Here is a 15,630-nt window from a genome sequence, read left to right as displayed (position 1 = left end):
CATTGCTTTATTCAAATGTTGTTGTTTTTTTAATCTTCTTCTTATAGTCCACAGTCCTGGGGTTCCCAGCTGGATCTTACTCTGCTTAATGTTTTGGGATCATCCATTTTTGGGCCAACACTTGCTACCTGCAGTACACATAGGAGGAGCAAACTAAAAGTACTCATAAGTTACTTTTGAGTGTAATCATCTGTTTTTCTGTTCTGACTTTTCTGCACTGGTTCCTTGCATCCTTCACTCTCCATATTGTAAAATTTCTGACCTTGGGCCAGCCAACTCTGAGATATGTAATTCACTGTCACCCTTGATCCTGCTTTCCACTCCCCACACCCAGGGGTGGGATTCAAATTTTTAACAACTGGTTCTATGGGTGTGGCTTAGTTGGTGGGTGTGGCTTGGTGGTCATGTGACTGGGTGGACATGGCTTGGTGGTCATGTGAGTGGCTGGGCGTGGCCAACTCAACATCACTCACATTGAGGCACGCATCTCCTTGCATGGCCCCTCGTGACTGTGGGGATGCTGCAACAGTGATAAGTGTGAAAAATGGTCATAAGTCACTTTCTTCAGTGCCGTTGTAACTTTGAATGGTCACTGCACAGAAGCAAAGTACCAGCAAAGGAGGGGAAAAAAACTCCAGAGACATTCCTGAGACAGGAAGTCTAGTCCTGCCAAGAATGTAATAAAGGTTAACGGAGAGGCAGTTTTTGTAAGCAGCACCAGAATGTTTCCTTCCTGCCTTCCTTACAGGATTAGGCCAGTAATTTCTTCTAACAACCGGTTCTCCGAACTGCTTAGAATGTTAACAACCGGTACTAGCAAAGAGGTGTGAACTGGTAGAATCCCACCCCTGGTTGGACTAGAAGACCTCCAAGGTCCCTTCCAACTCTCTTATTCTGTCGCTAGGTCAATATTTTTCAAAGTTGGTGGATGTGGGAGGGAGAGTATTATTGTTTTTACTGTTTGTATATTGGGTTTTAATTTTTTGTAAGCCTCCCAGAGTCATTGAGAGTGATTGGGGGTCATATACATTATCTTAAATAAAATAAATATTAAATAAATACTTGCCCTGCTAGCTGGGGAATTCTGGGAGTTGAAGTTCACATACCTTAAAGTTGCTAAGGTTGAGAAACATTGCTCTAGATTAAGGGCACTTGCCCTTCCTTTAGCCTTCCTGTGATTTATCAGGACTGTTTATTTTACACAGCACCAAAACAGTCTGAGACCCGATCTGACTAATTTGATAGTACTGGTATGATATATAGATATGACACTCTAAGAATAATAAAATCATAGAACTGGAAGAGCTATTTAGTATATTGAGTACAATCCCCTGCTCAGCACAGAAATACAAATTAAAATGTCCTTAACAATTGGCTGTCTTCTTTTCTCATATACCAGTTATGTTAGACAATTGACTGTCTGCTTATCTATACGTTTTTTAATTTGTTAAATTTATTTGTCATCTATCTCACCATGGGGTACTCTAGGTAGTATGTATTAAGAGATTGGGGCGGGCGGGGGGGGAAATAGTGAATGTGGAAATCGATCCTTCCCATTTCTTTATATCCCAATGATGTGAACTTGAACATCAAAGTCAAAGGAGGGCTGTAATTTAGCCAATATTAAAAAAAGTTGTTTTTATGGGCTCACTATAAAATTCTGTGTCCTTCAACTGACTCAGTTTTACTACCAATACTACATATGGAATGTTTTCTAGTTGCCTTTTGGCAAACTGCATTCATTTATTTTTAAGATGAGATCGCTTTTCTTTTCATTATGTTGGTAAACATAGCCATTAAGAGGAATATATCTTCAGAGTTTCAGAAGTCAATGTATGAAATTCTGTTAGGTATTAAATGACATCTTCAGCTCAAATTAAGACAGGGGTCTTCAATCCCCAGTCTGTGGACTGCCACCGGGCCATGGCATGCCAGAAACCAGGCTGTGCAAACAAGGTGAAGCCCCATCCATGGGATGCAGGTAGCATGTGAAACCATGTCCCCTCTGCTCCACAGAAAAACCTTTCTACACCAAATCGTCCCCTGGTGCCCAAAAGGTTAGGAGCCACTGAGTTAAGGTAGTCACTTGTTCTTTTCCCAGTAAATGAGTATATATTGGGACATAATTATGTTGCAGCCTTTAGCAGATAATTTATTTTTTGCCCATAGTGATATCAAAGCCATAGTTAGAGGTCTAGCAAGAGAAAAAGTTTGATGGCCCTGTGAGTAGCTGGCAGAACTTTTTTTTAACAATTGAAGAAAAAAAGAAACTCAGCAATATCAACATAAGTAAAACATATTTAAAAATGGAATGCACGGGTATAAATGCTATCATCTCAAGATGCTACATGATGTAATGTCAAGAAAGGAAACCTGGTTGGTCAATTAAGGTATTTCCAATTTCCCTTTCAAGTAGGCTTCAATATTAGAAATGGCCAGGGGTTATGGAGATTAAAGTTGGACATATAGGGAGGATAACGTGGTTGGGAATTATTTGTACAAATCTGAAAAAATATTCAGTTTTGTCAAGGAATAACCAGCTTAGTGCCATTTAAGTATTGTAGACTACAGGGTCCATTAGTGGAGCCAAAAGATGTAGAAAATGTATACAGTATCAGCTTGCCTTCTTTAAATTTGCCAAGCTGGAGTTATCTCAGTTGTCTATCTGTCAAAAAGATTTGAAGAGACTAAGTGATTTTCTTGGGACCTTGTGTTCCCTGCTTCTTCTACTCCCTAACATTTCCTCCTTCTCCAATTTGGGAGGAGGGAATCTATAAAGAAGGCTTTTACCAGGACAGGTGCAGGCAAACAAGTGCCCTACATTTGTTTTGGACCAACTCCCATCAGCTGCATCTACCAAGATGAAGGATCAAGGATTAGGGAAATTTTTAGTTCAAATGTCTACAGTCTGCTGGGCTGTCTAATTCTGCTACAGGGATTTACACGGACTCAATTCCAGAAGGAACTGGGTCCCTGCCAACATATACTCATAGAGGATGTATCCAAGGCCTCTGAGCTTTGTGATGCCAGGGAATGAATGCGTAGTTTGAAAATTGAGACTTGATGTACAAAACAACCTGGAAGTGAACATCTGTGATGACCCAGGAAAAATGCAATGTGAGCACTTACTATAGATGTCAGTGTATTGAGGGACAAGCTAGATCTATGGGCTGATTCTGCACAAAAAGGAGCAACAGAAAGAGAAGTGAGAAGTACTCCCTCTCCAGACTAACCCCAAGGTACTCCACTGTGGTAATATTGACACTTAACCATAGATCAGCAAACCAGATTTTAGTTTAACATGTGGTGTGAATGCAGCCTATGTAAATGGTACAAGTATATGTTCATACTACAAATGGCTGTATCACAAACATCTAGTTTAACCACAAGATCTCTGGCAGAGATCCAGAAAGGAGCAAGGCCAATAAATAGAAAACGTCTGGTCTGAGTTAATTAATATTTCTCTCCAGCTTCATTTGAAGAATGCAAAAATGTATATGTACGTGACTGTATTCAATGGGTTCAGTTACTTTCAAGGTTGGGAACCCAATGAAACCTAAGTTCCTTTGGGCCCAGAGCCATGATTTTGTTTCTGCTAGAATATTCTGTTGGCCTGTATTCTGGAATCTATAGATTCCATAGTGGACATGGTAGCTAAACACGGTAGCAAAAATAGGGAAAGCTAGTTGAGGAAAAACTGTGAAAACATGACTGAGGCAAAATATGGCAACACTATTCAAAATCAAGATCTGTTTCCTCTTGTTCCAGAATTCAGGACAGAACAATGGCTCTAAATTTTAGAAAAATAAATTCTAGTAAACCATTAAGAACATGTTCGTATCAGTAAATGTAGTTTGATAGAAGTATCACTGATAAAGAGATTTTTGGATCCTTTTCCCTAGATGTATTTAAGAAGAGGATAATATCCATCTATCAACAAGCCTTTAATTTGGGTCCCCCCACACAGACCAAGGGGATGGATTACATGGCAGTCCTGTGGCTTCTTATGTGTTATTCCAACTCAGGCAATGAAACTAATTTGGTAAAATGTAGCTCAGTTAAGCATTTTCATTGGCTTACAATTATAGAATCATAAAATAAGAGTTGGAGATAATGTAGTCCAAAATTTCCCAATCTTGGTAACTTCTTGAGGAGTGGCGTTCAGTACCCAGAATTCCCTAGCCAGCTTGGCCATTGCTGAGAACTCTGAGAGTTGAAGTCAACATTTCTAAAATTTTCCATGGTTGGAGATCACTGATCCAGTCCAAGCCCTTACCATATGCAGGAATTGGTATCAACAGATGGCTGCCCAGCCTTTCAAATACCCCCACCAAAGTATATCATCACCTTCCAAGGCAATCTAATTCATTCTTGAACAGAACTTACCAGCCTGACATTTTTCCCAATGTCTACTTGAAATGTACCTCTTTATAGTTTAGTCTCAGTTGTCTTCTTTTTTGTCCTGTCTTATAGGACATCTCTAAGAATTTTGTCAGAATTTTTGTCTGGCTTCTATAATAACAATCCTTCAGATATTTGAAGGCAACACTCATGTCTTCCCTCAATTATATCTAAATGAAACAACACCAGTGCCTCCAACTATTCCTCGTAAGATATTTCCTCTTCCAGCCTCCTTTATATCTAGGTTGCTCCAGTTTGTCACTACCCTTCCTAAAATGTGGTGCCCAGAGCTCCACACAATATTCCAGGTATGGTTTAACCAATACAAAATAAAGAGAAACAACAAGCTTTTTTCTTGGCTGTGTTCATGTTGTATAACTGGAAACACAGCCTATACAAATTGTTGATTCCTATCTCCTTTAATATACTGTCTAAATTGCATATTTAGCCAGGATATTAAGGGAGATAGGAACCAACAATTTGTAGTGCTAGTGCCAGATTCTTGCTAACTAACTGCCAACTATGTCATAGACCAGAGACATGAATTATCACTTTTTGTCCTCAAATCCATTTGATGTTTTCTTCTGTAGAAGAAGAGAATATGGCCAAGAAGGATTCCACAATGACAGTATCATCCTTGGTTAGATGCAGTGGATTTGTCCTTTTTATTAGTTGAAAATTTGAAGTATACAAGTCAAATATTTTAAGTGGAATGTTCTATAAAATTCATTGACATCCATTTAATAAAAACAGCAACAACCACCCTAGGAGCGATTTTGACTTTAAAATCTCTACTCATCCTTGAAGTCCAATAGATGATTTTCTGGAAGCCATTATTTCTCTCAGCCTAATCTACCTCATAGGATTGTTGTGGGAAAAATGATGGAAAAAGAAGAATGGAACCATATATACCACCTTAGAGAAAGGACAGAGATTCCATTTATCTATCTTATTTATTAAAAAAAGAACTAATTTTATGGATTTGTTAAAATTTTGTGAACTAATAGTTGGAGGTTTATTTGCAGAGTTGGTACCTAAATACTAATGCACAAGTGCAACTAGTTTATGGATAGTTGAGGAAATGTGGTTGGATCCAGTCCAATTTTACAATATGATTTTGATATTATATCAGAAACCAATTTCATTATATTTCAAAGCAGGAGGATTTATGGTCTGATTTATGGTAATTTCAGGAAACAACTGCCTTTAATTCATAGAATCCGTTTGATGTTTTTAGTCTTTAAGTGTTTACAGCATTGCAATCCTTGAAAAGAGAAGTAAGAGGCAGGAAATTTAAATCAATTAAAGATCCATTCATAACCTTTGAGAATGTAAGAAATGTGACAGCATTTCATCTCTCTTTTGTGAATGTTAAGGCACTTATCTCTAACTGCCATCATGCTGTGGCCAGCTTTAAATAAAAGTAAGAATGATAGAAATCCTCCTGCTCATCAAAAGAAGTTTTTTTGCAGCACAATCCAGACGTAGAGCTCATGCTTTTGAGTAGAACTGGGATTTTGAATTTCTCCTCTTAGTCAATATAGTCATGATATTCACATGTTTGTTTTTGCTACCCTGGTCCTGCAGCATCATTTAATGTCTGAAGGATTTATGGCTACTATCATGCTATATAGATAGACATTTCTCTATCCGTGTCAGCTCATTATTGCCTATACTGAAACTCTTCTCAAATGCAGAGAAATACATGCATAAAATAAGGGAGTGAAAAGGTTTCCCACAAATTTTCTACTTCATCATTTTCTTTATGGTAAGGGAATAATATTGGCTTATCGTCAATGCTTGATCCAGTTAATTAAATTAAATATTTGTGCCATTATATGTTTGGTAATTTTTGTAATAACAGATAAGTCCTTGATTGACATTGAAGTGGCAATGGAACTGGAAAAAGTGACATGCCCGTTTTCCACACTTACGACTGTTGTAGCATTACCAAGATCAAGTGATCAACATTCAGATGCTTGGCAATTGGTTCATATAGGTTGCTGTGTCCTGGGGTCATTTGATCACCTTTTGCAACCTTCTGACAAGCAAAGTCAAGGGGGAAGCCAGATGCATTTATACAATTGTGCTACTAACTTAACAACTGCAGTGATTCACTGAACAACTGTGACAAGAAAGATTGTAAAATGGGGCAAAAGTCACAACAACTGCCTCACTTAGCAACAGAAATTTCAGGCTCAACTGTGGACGTAAGTCAAGGACTACCTGTATTTCTGTTATTGTCACAGAGGGTGTCAGAGAAATACAGTAAGTTAAAATGCTTAGTATGTTTGCTTTTTTTGCATTTATTTGGTCATCCTTACATTGAGGACAGCTCAAGACAGATAAAGTTGCAGTTCTAATTCTGCATCCTGCAGAGAAGTGGGGAATATAGAAAAAAGGGCTAATGATGAAAAGATACTACATTTCAATGGGAACTGGAACTGTCCTATCTCTGAATGTCCCTATACTCTGGATTAATTCCAGAGTATAAGCATTTTCCTTGCAAGCTAGTATTAGTGTTGTGAAGGGCATCCAGTTTTGTTCGCCATGATATAAAAAAGATATTGAGACTCTAGAAAGAGTGCAGAGAAGAGTAACTAAGATGATTAGGAGAATGGAGTCAAAAACAGATAAAGAACAGTTGCTGGAATTGGTATGTTTAGTTTAATGAAAAGAAGGACTAAGAGTGACATGCCAGCAGTGTTCCAGTATCTGAGGTAGGCTGCCACAAAGAAGAGGGAGTCAAGCTATTCTCCAAAGCCCCTGAGGGCAGGACAAGAAACAATGGATGGAAACTAACCAAGGAGAGAAGCAACCTTAGAGCTAAGGAGAAATTTCCTGACAGAATAATTAATCACTGGAACAACTTGCCTGTAGAATTTGTGGGTGCTTGAACACTAGAAGTTTTTAAGGGGAGATTAAGCAACCATTTGTCTGAAATGGTATAGGGTTTCAGGCCTGAGCAGGGGTTTGGACTAGAAGACCTCCAAGGTCCCTTCCAACTCTGTTATTCTAATCTAGTTTATTTCCCAAACAATACTACGTGGGTTTTATGCCCCATGGATAAAATAGCACTGAAGCATTTATGCACATACTTGGAAATACATACACAAATGTTTTCCATGGAACACATGCTCAGATTTGCTTTGCAAATATTGCATTATTGCTATTTATAATATCTTTAATAGATGCTAAGTTTATAAATATGACAAGTGAAGAGAGCAACCCTGGTTAAATAGCAGTTTTGAGAAGAGATCCTTCCACCATTCTTGTATCTTCTCCATTATCCCTCTAACTTCTCAGCTAACTCTGCTTCTGTTTCTTTCTCTTCCATACAGCAAAAGTTATTTCTCTGTCTCAAGCCTCTCTGCCAAGCACTAAACTTAGCTTTGAAGAGATGTTAAGTGATAAATGCAGGATTTGGTTTGAGTTATTAAATTTCAGAGCAATGACCCAAGAACATCAGGTGGCTGTGTGTGGCAACTCTTTCAGCTTCTCACATGCTCCGAAACCATTCATGAGTTTTTCTGGGAAGTTGTAAGAATCAGTAAATGTAGATATCTGCGGATTATTTCAGTCATAGGGGAAAAAAATGGAAGACTACATAGTCCTTGACTTAAAACCACAATTGAGCCCCAAATTTCTGTTGCTAAGTGAGATAGTTATTAAGTGAATTTTGCCTCATTTCCTGACTTTTCTGGCCAAAGTGGTTAAGTGAATTAGTCATATGTCGCAGTTAGTCACGTGGTTGGTTGTTAAGTGAATCTGGATTCCCCATTGACGTCATTGGTCAGAAGGTCGCAAAGGGATTCAAGTAACCCCAGGGCAGTGCAACCGACATAAATATGAATCAGATGCCAAGCGCCTGAATTTTGATCACGTGACCGGTCATAACTCACTTTTTTCAGAGCCGTTATAATTTTGAACAGTCACTAAATAAATTGTTGTAAGTCAAGGACTTCCTGAATTCTGGAGAGGGGTTAGTGGCAGAAAAGAGATGGGGTAGAGTGGGGCTAGCTACATCAGTATAGTTGCTGCCTACTCAAGAATGGATGGAGAACACTTGAACTCAGAAATAAGGAAAGGCTTGAAGAGATTCTACTTCGAAGGGTCACTAAATGAACTGTTGTAAGTCGAAGACTACCTGTGACTAGTAGTTCCAGTTCATCAGCCTTCTTTTGCTCTATCCTTTCTCTGCCAATGCATCTTTTACCTGCCTTGCAGTTCCTCATCTCTGAAGGCTACCAAGCATGTGCTAGTAAACAGGCACATTCGAAGGAAGTGCCATTGCAGAGAATGGAATGAATTGATTTCTCAAAGCTTTGGTAGATTGCATTATGGTAGAACTCTAGTGCCTTTCTTGTTTCCATAGGTCTGGTGAAGCTGGGAGTACACTGCATTACAGGGCAGAAAGTTGCCATTAAGATAGTGAACCGGGAAAAGCTTTCTGAGTCTGTATTGATGAAGGTAAGCAAGTCATATTTCTTGGGGTTATAGCAGCGGGATGAGGGGTGGGTGCGGGAGACTGGAGAAGAAGGAGAAGGCCAAAAAAGCGAGGCCCTGAATCCACAACCCAGAGAGAAATAAATTGCTATGCTTTCTACACACCTCATCTCTGACTCTCACCTTCCTTCCCATGGGAAGGTCAAAGTCTGATAAAAGTGGAAGATACCTAATTGATTCATTGTCTGTATTAGTGCCCTGAAGGAAGTTGCCAGTCAATTTCTAGCCACTGGGAAATTTGCAAAATTAATGCAATCTCTCACCAAGTTGTCAGGTGTAAAGAAGACAGCACACAGTGATGTTAATAAGGTGGCTTCTCCACTAGGTACTTAGAGCAACTTCATAGCAGCCCCTAGCTGTCATTGAAGTTATATTCATCCTGTCCTCATTATTGCAATCCCATCAATTTGGCAAAGCAATGGAGGGATGACTATAGAAAGTGTTCTAAGTAACTGATGGTATTCGGGCGTGGGTAAATGATGATATAAGCGTCACGCAGATGCCATGACTTTTAGGTATTTGCATCCTACATTATGACTCAAGTACACACTAACATCATTTGTACAATAACTCATGACACAAATGTCATTTTGGAATCCTCAAGGGTTTGCTGTGGACACTTGTGGCAGCAAGTTGTTAGTGGCGAAGGAGCAGTAGGGTTTTTCTGCCTAACAATGCACAAAACATAGACAAATGCTCTAAAATGTATACGATCTTTGTATGAGAATGGCACAACCCAGAACAGAATCAGGGTTAAGTAACACTCCCGTGGGGGCTCTAATATCCTGATCTTGATCTGTTTGTCCAGACCATCTCAATCTGCACCACCAGAGCAATTTTTTCCCCCTTGCCTTTGATTCTTTTTGCAAAGTGGAATAATCTCATGGGATTGGTTCAACTGAAGTATTTTTCTGTACAGTGGTACAGTTTCCCCCTTTCTGAAGTTTGTGCTAATGTGGAAAAAAATCACTGAAAAGACTCTCCAAATACCAGATAGCTTTAGCCATAAAGCAAATGGTAATTTGGTTTTTGTTTTGTTTTTTTGATTGGGGCAACTGCATCCTTTTTTTCTCCCTTTTAGGAGAAAAAGAGCACCTGAAATTGTCATGCATAGCAAAGGAGAAGCTTACTAAATCTTTGCATGCTCTTAGTTGATTTAAGTGCTAGAGCCCACTGTAACTACATTGCCAAAAAAGCATTAAGCGTTGTTAACCTAATCTTACATAGCTTTTTCTCTGGTAATATTACACTAACTAGAGCATACAAAACATTTGCTAGACCAATACTCGAATACAGCTCATCAGTCTGGAACCCACATTACATATCTGATATTAGCACAGTTGATAAAATCCAGAAATATTTCACAAGAAGAGTTCTCCACTCCTCTACTTGTTGCAGAATACCTTATGCCACCAGATTTGAAACTCTAGACCTAGAAAATCTAGAACTACGCTGCCTTCAGAAGGTAGTATAGTATATAAAATCATACATTGCAATGTCCTATCTGTCAATGAATACTTCAGCTTCAACCATAACAATACAAGATAACACTATAGATACAAACTCAAGGTTAATCGCACCAAACTTGATTGCAGGAAATACGACTTCAGCAACAGAGTGATCAATGTCTGGAATACTCTACCTGACTCTGTGGTTTCTTCCCCAAACCCGAAAAACTTTAACCTTAGACTGTCTACTATTGACCTCACCCCTTTCCTAAGAGGTCTGTAGGGGGCGTGCATAATGTCCTATTGTTTCTTTTCTTTTATTTTTTTCCTATATGTATCCATGTATTCATAACTATGTTTTTACTTATACCTATTATTTTATAAGCAATTGACAAACCAAATAAAATAAATAAAAAATAAATAAATAGTTGGTGTTGGAAGAAATATCCCTCTGGGTTCAGTTCCAAGTGGGGAAGAAAGACACTGGAAACATGGTGACTGCTTGGAAAGATGGTTTAATGATGGACAGGATCACATGCCTTGGGTGAAGAAAAAAGGGAAAAGGTGCTGAGAGTCCTTTGGTTTTATGCCCTCTCTAGGCTTTGAACTTCCTGGGGCACAGGAAGAGTATCCTGATTGGTTGCTGTCAAAAGTCATAGCTAGCTTTGTAGGTTGTCTATGTGCTAAGTTTGGTTGAATCAGCAATACGTTTGCTGGATGATGCAATGAAGAGCAATTGAATGGCTCTGCCTGAAGAAGGTAGATCTTTGTTATGTAGAATACACTGGCCTAGGCCATAATGGCCCATTAACAAAGGTGGGAGGACTGAGTTTCTGTCTGAGTTTCTACTTTTCCTTTAGGGGAAGTATTCTGCCTTTTCAATATATCCTAAAATATTTTACTCCTCTAGGAGCGGAGTGGGTTTTAACTACCGACGTTGGTGTTTGGTAAGATTGGATCAAATGCCCAGTACAGGAAAGCAAAACAAATCACAGAAAGATATATATATATATATATATATATGAGGGGTTTATATCAAATTGAGTGCCTTGTGTTTGCCAGTTAATGTTCTGCCAAGTGCTTTGAGGACAAGTTGACAAGCTGATAAAACACAAGTGGGTGACAGACAAAGATCTTGCCTGGAGGCCTTGAGCAAAAACTAGATGCCCACTTTCTGTAGTGATAGACTCAAAGAAACAAATCTTTATTTTCACCTGTAGATAGAGGTGGTATTCAGCAGGTTATTGACCAGTTCTGGAGATTTTCCGGTAGCAGAAACTTTGAGTAGTTTGGAGAACCAGCAAATCCCACGTCTGACTGGAGATTTTGCAATATCCTTCCCCTGCCACGCCCACCAAGCCACGCCCACAGAACCAGTAGTAAAAAAAAAATTGAACCCCACCACTGCCTGTAGAGCGTTTGCATGTTCTTCCAGCTTCATCTTAGTCTTAAGTCACTTTTTTTCAATTCAGAGATGGCTGGTTTAGAAATATGAAATGTAAATAAAAGAATACACTTATAGCTCAGGTTTTAGATTTTGGCAGTAATCTGCTCTCCAAGATTGTTTCCATTTAGTTTCTGAATGTTTCATTACCAGACTAGGTAACATCAGCAGCAGGATGTCAAGTCATAAAACATTTTGTATACACTTTTTATAGTTGACAACAGAAAGAAGGTGGGGGTTCAAAGAGCAGGCAACAATGTCAAATCGGAAGTACATTTCATTCATATTTGCTTCAAAGACGGATTAGATGGCTGAAGCTTCTGCTGGGAAAAAGTCTAATTGGAGAGCATGATTGATGACTCTTGGCTATGGACATTTTTCATTGGGTGTGTGGGCAGGGGTGGGTTTCTACCAATTTGCACCTATTTGATAGAACTGGTTGTTAACATTCTAAGCAGTTCGGAGAAATGGTTGTTAGAAGAAATTACTGGCTTAATCCTGTAAGGAAGGCAGGAAGGAAACATTCTGGTGTTGCTTACAGAAACTGCCTCTCCATTAACCCTTATTACATTCTTGGCAGGACTAGACTTCCTGTTTCTGGAACATCTCTGCAGTTTTCTCCCCCTCCTTTCTGGTACTTTGCTTATGTGGAGTGACCATTCAAAGTTACAATGGCACTGAAAAAAGTGACTTATGACCCTTTTTCACACTAACGACTATTGCAGCATCCCCACAGTCACGAGAGGCCGTGCAAGGAGATGCGTGCCTCGATGTGAGTGATGTTGAGTTGGCCACGCCCAGCCACTCACATGATCACCAAGCCATGTCCACCCAGTCACATGACCACCAAGCCACACCCACCAACTAAGCCACGCCCATAGAACCGGTTGTTAAAAATTTGAATCCTACCCTGGGTGTGGGGAGTGGAAAGCAGGATCAAGGGTTTTAGTTTTGTGAGTGTGGTTCAAGGCTCAGGATTTAATTGGAGTAACTGCTGGAACCCTGATACAGGAGTTTTTTTGTCTTATTCCTCATTCCTCAAGAAAATCCTGTTGATGATGTTACCTAGTCTGATAATGAAAAATTCAGAAACTAACTGGAAACCAGCTTGGAGAGCAAACCACTGCCAAAATAAAATAAAATAATTCCAGATGACCTTAGTGACTCCTTAATAAAGCTAATTGTTCCCTAGATATTCCTTTTTGTACAGTTCACTCTTCAACCTGCTTATACAATTTTTTTAAAAAAGCACAGTAAAAAAGAGAAATAGTTTAACACAACACAATTTGTTATTGGGAAAGGGAAAAAATAATATGGCAACAAAACAACATACAGTATCTAATTAAACATTTTGCGCAGTGCATAACTTGGTGAAGCTATCAGGCCACCTGATAGGTGAGTATAGGATTAGCATCCTTGAAAATAATAAGCATATTTTTTTTGGATGTGGTCCTCATATTTTGAAATCCCTCCCCCCTCCTTCTTCCTTCTCTCCCCTCCTCTCCTTCCTTTCCTTTCCTTCCCTTTCCTTTCCTTTCCTTTCCTTCCCTTCCCATTTTTCCCTTTCCCTTTTTCATTTTCCAACAGTGTGTTTTTGGCATTTTCTATTCTGGATATCTCATACATTTGAATAGGATTAAACCCACTACATAACCCAACACCCAACTTCTTTGTTATAATAACTGTTTATGAGATTTATGATTACCTGCGTCACGACTATTTAATATTCATACAAAAAAAAAAAAATGTTAGTAGTCTGCTCTTGATTACACTAGAATTTCTCCCTCCCAATGATGGGGTTTAGATCGACTTCCAGATGAATTTCTAATCCTAAATGAGGCAATCAAGACCGCTACCTGATCCAGCGTGCTACAATATCCCTGCCTGATTAAAAGTCCCCGCGAGGGAATAGGCAATTTGCATGCATACATGGCTTCCTTTTCTTTCCTGTTTGTTTAATTATGGACAAAACAACTCAAAATTCACTTAGCAGATGTTTCGCTTAGCAACAGAAATTTTGGACTCAGTTTTAGTCACAACTCGAGGACTACCTGTACTTCCTTTTGTGTCTTGTTCCCTTGGTGTTTTGGCAGATCTGCCTTGCTGTTTCTGCCATTTCTCTTTGTAAAGGAAGAATCACTCCTCCTTCCCACAATCCTGGTATTAAACTTTGTTATAAGGATCTTAAGTGGGACCTGTCAAGTACCATCCGGGAATTGTTCAAATAGAACATCCAAGTAGCTTCTCAACTTACAACAATTCATTTAGTGACTGTTCAGAGTTACAATGGTACTGAAAACAGTTACTTAGGAGCGTTTTTCACACATACAACCATTGCAGCATCCACATGACCACCTGACCTAAATCCAGACAGAATCAAAATTCAGGCACTTGGCAATTGGTTCATATTTATGACTGTGGTGCCGTGTGATCCCCTTTTGTGACCTTCCAACAAGCAAAATCAATGGGGAAGCCAGATTCATTTAGCAACTGGTTATAACTTATCAGCTGCAGTGATTCGCTCAATAACGGTGGCAAGAAAATCACGCAAAACTCAATGAACAAATGTCTCACTTAAAAACAGACATTTGGGGCTCCATTGTGGCCATAAGGTGAGGGCTACCTATAGTCTGTTCTCTTCTGGAGCCCAGGTATGAATGGCAGTTCCCAGTGACCAAAGGAAGAGGCACGGTGAAGCAGCCTGAAGTAACCAATAGAAATTGGGGACATCTTTTACCCCTATCTGCATCCGAGACCCTACTCTCAATGAGGCATGCATGAAGGGTATTGCCTGCCAATTATATTTGGAGAAGAGAGGAAAAATGACTTTAAAACTAAAACAATCTTACACTGCTTCAGCTGTGGGTTGTGGGTAAGAGGCCATGGTTTTTAAGAAGCTCCTGGGACATGTTTGTGTCATGCTTAGAGAGACATGATGACAAGCTCCAGGGAATATCTTCTGTGATAGGTGTCTGCAACCGTTCCTTCAGGATATTGTGGCTTTACAGGTTTGATGAATGCATCACCTGGCAAGACAACACAGCCACTCATGATTCAAAGAATTATCATAAGACCAGGGAAAGGGGGAAGGAAGAAAAGAAATGGTATATGAAGAAAACAACAAAATAACGTAGTAGGGAGTAAAAGATATGAAAATGAGTTGGTGGGAAAAGCCCTTGTCTCCATTTGCCCCAATTCTGGATCCTAGGACACAAACAGAATCAATATTTCATTTTATGGATTTATTTATTAAATTTATATGCCATCCATATCACTGTGGCATATCACTGAGCAGGCCATGGCTAGTTGGCTGTGGCAAGTTGGTCATAGTGAACTGGCTGTGGCAAGTTGGTCATAGTGAACTGGCTGTGGCTAGTTGGTTGTGACGAATTGTCATAGACCCATAAACATTTTCTCTCTTTTTTCTTCCGTTGCAGGTGGAACGGGAAATTGCCATTCTGAAGCTGATTGAACACCCTCACGTACTCAAACTTCATGACGTCTATGAGAACAAAAAATACTTGTAGGTATTTATTGGCAGATGGTCTCCCACTTGCAAATGGGGCCCTGGATACATACCTGTCAGAGTGAAATACAGGTAGTCTTTGACTTACAACAGTTCGTTTAGTGACCATTCGAAGTTTCAGTGGCACTGAAAAAAGTGACTTCTGATTGTTTTTCACACTTATGACCATTACAGCAACTGACTCATATTTATGAAGGTGGCAGTGCCCTGAGGTCATGTGATCACCTTTTGTGACCTTCTGACAAGCAATGTCAATGGGGAAGCCGGATTCACTTAACAATCATGATACTAACTTAACAACTGCA

General features: G+C 39.3%; 1 protein-coding gene across 5 annotated transcripts in view; it reads left to right on the top strand.

The window, feature by feature from the left end:
• Positions 1 to 15,630, top strand: part of BRSK1 (BR serine/threonine kinase 1) — a 54,781-nt gene that overhangs the window by 9,466 nt on the left and 29,685 nt on the right. For 2 of the 5 annotated variants that reach the window (XM_026711874.2, XM_087917719.1), the window contains exons 2-3: positions 8,777 to 8,871; positions 15,237 to 15,322. In XM_026711874.2, coding sequence (XP_026567659.1) covers positions 8,777 to 8,871; positions 15,237 to 15,322 — 181 coding nt within the window. Of the gene's footprint in view, positions 1 to 8,776; positions 8,872 to 15,236; positions 15,327 to 15,630 lie in introns of those variants that run through there. The other 3 variants (XM_087917721.1, XM_087917720.1, XM_087917722.1) reach the window with 3 other exon arrangements.

This window comes from Pseudonaja textilis, chromosome Z, assembly GCF_049901715.1.
Source record: "Pseudonaja textilis isolate UNSWEBS1 chromosome Z, rPseTex1.2, whole genome shotgun sequence".
Classification (NCBI taxonomy): Eukaryota; Metazoa; Chordata; class Lepidosauria; order Squamata; family Elapidae; genus Pseudonaja; species Pseudonaja textilis.
Note: the sequence above shows the minus strand (reverse complement) of the source record. Positions and strands in the feature narration are given on the sequence as shown.